This window comes from Miscanthus floridulus, chromosome 5, assembly GCF_019320115.1.
Source record: "Miscanthus floridulus cultivar M001 chromosome 5, ASM1932011v1, whole genome shotgun sequence".
Taxonomy (NCBI): Eukaryota; Viridiplantae; Streptophyta; class Magnoliopsida; order Poales; family Poaceae; genus Miscanthus; species Miscanthus floridulus.
The window spans coordinates 137,834,691-137,839,198 of NC_089584.1; the positions used below are offsets into that span (position 1 = coordinate 137,834,691).

Consider the following 4,508-nt stretch of genomic DNA (forward strand, 5'->3'; position numbering starts at 1 on the left):
CGGACCGCTGCTCCGGCCCTACTGTCCTGGCACACGTACGTACGATGCAGTGTGCACCCACATGGAGGGACTTCATTAGCTTCACACCGTGAAGCGTTAAAAGCATGTGGAGACCGATCGACGAACGAGGGTCGATCACGTGCGTCCGCACGACACGGCGTCCGTCCGGTGTGGAGTGGCGACGGGGCCGGCCGGGCGGAGGCGCTCGTCGAAAGCGGCCAGTGTCTCCGTCCCCGTACGACGCCTTTATGGGCCGCATTTAAACGCCCCCGCCCGCCGCGGTCGCTTGCCGTCGCCCCTTTTTTTCCCCACACCGCCAACAGCGGCGGCAGCAGCAGAGGCCCGAGGCGCGCGCGACGTCCGGCACGGAACCGCGACGCGCCATGTGTGTGACCGAGGGAGTTTTTATTCATTCCCTCTCGCTTTCTGCACTCCCGCTTCACTAAGTGCTGATCCGTCTCAGTTCCTGTTCGGCATTCTCGTTAATTTCTCGCTTGGATTGGAGGCTGCATGCCCTGGATAGCTGCTGCAGCAGCCAGCAGCAATGGCGACTCGCGGTGGAGGACCGGCTGCAGCAGCAGCACCCATTCTTCTGCTCCTCCTCGGCTTCCTGTTTCTGCTGCGGGGAGTTCCGTCGCGAGCCGAGGACACCGTCGCCGCCGGCCAGCCGCTGTCCGGCGGGCAGAGCCTTGTGTCCAAGCGTGGCAAGTTCAGGCTCGGATTCTTCCAGCCAGGTACCTATGTCGTCTCTAACTTCGCACTCGTACGCCTGCGGGTTCTTGCTGTCTTTTGGTGAATTGAAGCTCAGTTTTATAACTTTATTTGTATATATGATGATGATAATAAGTATATAAAGTTGTTGTTTTTATAGAAGAGAAAATGCGTCGGTACGTGGAGTACAATTAACAAATAAATAAGTAATGATCATAGAGTAGTTTATTTTTTTGAAGGAAGCTAATCATCATACTACTTGTTTAGTCAGTACAGATGCAACTCCAAAATTCCAAATACTTTCTATGAGCATTTCAACGAGAATTCAAGCCAGCAGATTTTCCTCTTTCTTTCAGTGGGAAACTAGATTTTTTTTTCTCGCTGAACATTCTTTGAACTTTGTATTCCCCGATAGTAACATTTGAGTAGGAAATAAAACGACCCCTTAAAAAACTAGGAAGTTTTGTAGAACACAAGAAACATCACGTTAGTTAACATTCTCTTTCCTGATGACGGGGTGTAGAAAGATACGTTTAGGATCACTTGTCGTCACTGCTAACTTTTCTGAACCTTCATTCACACATCCAGAAATCTTGTCACGTACTAGGAAAGAGAGAAAACCGAAGGTTGGGAAAGGTTGACAAACAGCTAGCATAAAGATTTCACAATCAACTGAAAGCACCGTCTTTTCTAGAAGCACACCTGGCCGTGCTCATATTTTAATGTCTTCCCGATCATGCGGATTTAGCAATTGACTTGTTCAAAGTGTTCGGCACAAAGCGAGTGCACCGCCACTCGTCGCTCCGAGAAATCGGCCTAAAAAATACGGAGCAGACAGCTATACTCTACTTCTGACGGACAACTGTCATTACATACAAATTTAAAAAGAAATGGTGGATCACCGTTCAATTCATCATGCAACTCTTTGTTCTGTGCAAGGTGCAACAGACAACTCGACGCAGCGCTGGTACCTGGGCATCTGGTACAACCAGATCTCGGTGCACACCACGGTGTGGGTGGCAAACCGGGTGACGCCCATCTCCGACCCGGAGTCCTCGCAGCTTTCCATCTCCAGCGACCGCAACATGGTCATCCTCGACCACAGCAGCAGCAGGTCTACCGTCGTCTGGTCGACCAACGTGACCACCGGCATCACCTCCAACTCCACGGTGGGCGTCATCCTCGACAACGGCAACCTCGTCCTGGCGGACGCGTCCAACACCTCCGCTGTGCTGTGGCAGAGCTTCGACCACTTCGGCGACACGTGGCTCCCCGGCGGGAAGCTGGGCCGGAACAAGCTCACGGGCGAGGTGACGCGCCTCGTGGCGTGGAAGGGGTACAACGACCCGACGCCGAGCCTGTTCGCGCTGGAGCTGGACCCGCGCGGCTCCAGCCAGTACCTGCTCAACTGGAACGGCAGCGAGCAGTACTGGAGCAGCGGCAACTGGACGGGGACGGCGTTCGCCGCCGTGCCGGAGATGACGTCCACCGGCGCGTCGCCCGTGTCCGAGTACACATTCGGCTACGTCGACGGCGCGAACGAGAGCTACTTCGTCTACGACGTCACGGACGAGTCGGTGGTGACGCGGTTCCAGGTGGACGTGACTGGACAGATCCAGTTCCTGACGTGGGTGGCGGCCGGAAACGAGTGGGTGCTCTTCTGGTCGGAGCCCAAGCGGCAGTGCGACGTCTACTCGGTGTGCGGGCCGTTCGGCGTGTGCACCGACAACGCGCTGCCGTCCTGCACCTGCCCCCGGGGGTTCCGGGAGCGTGACCTGGCCGAGTGGCTGCAGGACGACCACACCGCGGGCTGCGCCAGGAACACCGCCCTGCAGCCTTGCAGCGCCGCCGCCGCTCGAGACGGGCAGAAGAAGCACGGCAGCAGGAACGATGATAGGTTCTACACGATGCCCAACATGAGGCTGCCGAGCAACGCGCAGAGCACGGCGGCAGCGAGTGCTCACGACTGCGAGCTCGCGTGCCTCCGCAACTGTTCTTGCACCGCGTTCTCCTACAGCGTCGGCGGCTGCTCGCTGTGGTACGGGGACCTCATCAACCTTCAGGACACGACCAGCAGTGGCACCGGAGGCGGCAGCAGCATCTCGATCCGCCTCGCTGCGTCCGAGTTCTCTAGCAACGGGAACACCAAGACACTGATCGTCGGGCTCGTCGTCGGGGGCTTCGTCGCCGCGGTCACCGCGATCGTTCTGGCTACAATCTTCATCCTGAGAAGCAGAAGGATCAAGTCGTTGAGGAGGGTCGAAGGATCCCTGGTGGCATTCACGTACCGCGACCTGCGGTTGGTGACCAAGAACTTCTCAGAGAAGCTCGGCGGCGGCGCCTTCGGGTCCGTGTTCAAAGGGGCGCTGCCTGACCCTGACGCAACGCTCGTGGCGGTCAAGAAGCTGGAAGGCGTTCGGCAGGGGGAGAAGCAGTTCCGTGCCGAGGTGAGCACGATCGGCACGACCCAGCACGTGAACCTGATCAGGCTGCTCGGGTTCTGCTCCGAGGGGTCGAACCGGCTCCTCGTCTACGAGCACATGCCAAACGGCTCTCTGGACAGGCACCTGTTCGGGGCCAGCAGCAGCCATGGTGTCCTGAGCTGGGACGCCAGGTACCAGATCGCTCTGGGGATCGCGAGGGGGCTGGACTATCTGCACGAGAAATGCAGGGACTGCATCATCCACTGCGACATCAAGCCCGAGAACATCCTCCTGGACGACGCGTTGGTGCCCAGGGTCGCTGACTTCGGGCTAGCCAAGCTCATGGGCCGCGACTTCAGCCGCGTGCTCACCACGATGCGGGGCACGGTGGGGTACCTGGCGCCCGAGTGGATCGCCGGCACGGCCGTCACCACCAAGGCGGACGTGTTCAGCTACGGCATGATGCTGTTCGAGATCGTCTCGGGCCGGCGGAACGTCGGCCAGCGCGCGGACGGCACCGTGGACTTCTTCCCGTCCACGGCCGTCAGCCTGCTCTTCGACGGCGACGTGAGCAGCGCGGTGGACGGCCAGCTCGGCGGCAACGCGGACGTGGCCCAGGTGGAGCGGGCCTGCAAGGTGGCGTGCTGGTGCGTGCAGGAGGACGAGAGCCTGCGCCCGAGCATGGGGACGGTGGTGCAGGTTCTGGAGGGGCTGGTCGACGTCAACGTCCCGCCTATCCCGAGGTCGCTGAAGGTGCTCGCCGATCCGTCCAAGTACGCCGTCGAGTTCTTCTCAGGCTTGCCGTCGACTTGAGATTGGGTCACTGCTAGCGGCATCAAACTTACACTAGTGGTGTGTATATGAGCTAATGATGAGTTTGTCAAGAAGTTACTCGTGCCGCGAACCTTGTGGTAGCATATAACTTCTTCAGGTAGCCAAGAAGATTTTCGTACGGTTACTAAACCATATATTCACTTATCCGGATGAGAAATATGTTATGAGAGTAATGCTCACTACATGAAAATTAACCATATACTGCATGTAATATATTAAAGAGTTAAATGCATCAGTGGTCCATCAACTTGTACTCAAGTTTCACTTAGGTCCATCAACTCTGAAAGTGGGTTTTTAGGTCCATCATCTTTGTTAGTGGCGCATTCCTAGCACATAGCGCTGTGTTCCAGTTTTTTAACCGACGTGGCTGTCCATGTGACGTCCAGGTTGGATCAATAAGCATCTGCTCGTCACGTGAGGGTGGAGGGCATTGGGTAAAATTGTAGGCAGCCCCTCTAGACTTTTCTGCTTCCAGTTCTTTCCCCACTCGTCTGTCTTCGTTGTCGTCAAGGAGGTGCAGCTCGAAGGGGTAGGAGAGAC

General features: G+C 57.1%; 1 protein-coding gene across 3 annotated transcripts; it reads left to right on the top strand.

Moving 5' to 3' along the window:
• The first annotated feature begins 225 nt into the window (after window positions 1-225).
• Window positions 226-4,200, top strand: LOC136453801 (G-type lectin S-receptor-like serine/threonine-protein kinase At2g19130). 3 transcript variants are annotated; one of them, XM_066454354.1, is made up of 3 exons: window positions 227-385; window positions 464-734; window positions 1,651-4,200. In XM_066454354.1, exons 2-3 carry the CDS (start codon window positions 545-547, stop codon window positions 3,945-3,947), a joined length of 2,487 nt encoding a protein of 828 aa, XP_066310451.1. In that variant the 5' UTR covers window positions 227-385; window positions 464-544; the 3' UTR covers window positions 3,948-4,200. The 3 variants fall into 3 exon arrangements, with proteins under 3 accessions (XP_066310453.1, XP_066310451.1, XP_066310452.1); XM_066454355.1 differs by having other exon boundaries at window positions 506-734; XM_066454356.1 differs by having other exon boundaries at window positions 226-734; window positions 1,660-4,200.
• Window positions 4,201-4,508: the final 308 nt, after the last annotated feature.

Excerpts from the sequence above, each read along its gene's own strand:
- LOC136453801 (XM_066454354.1), top strand. The coding sequence starts at position 545 with ATGGCGACTCGCGGTGGAGGACCGGCTGCAGCAGCAGCACCCATTCTT. Across the intron at positions 735-1,650 it reads GCTCGGATTCTTCCAGCCAG|GTGCAACAGACAACTCGACG; the intron begins GTACCTATGTCG and ends GTTCTGTGCAAG.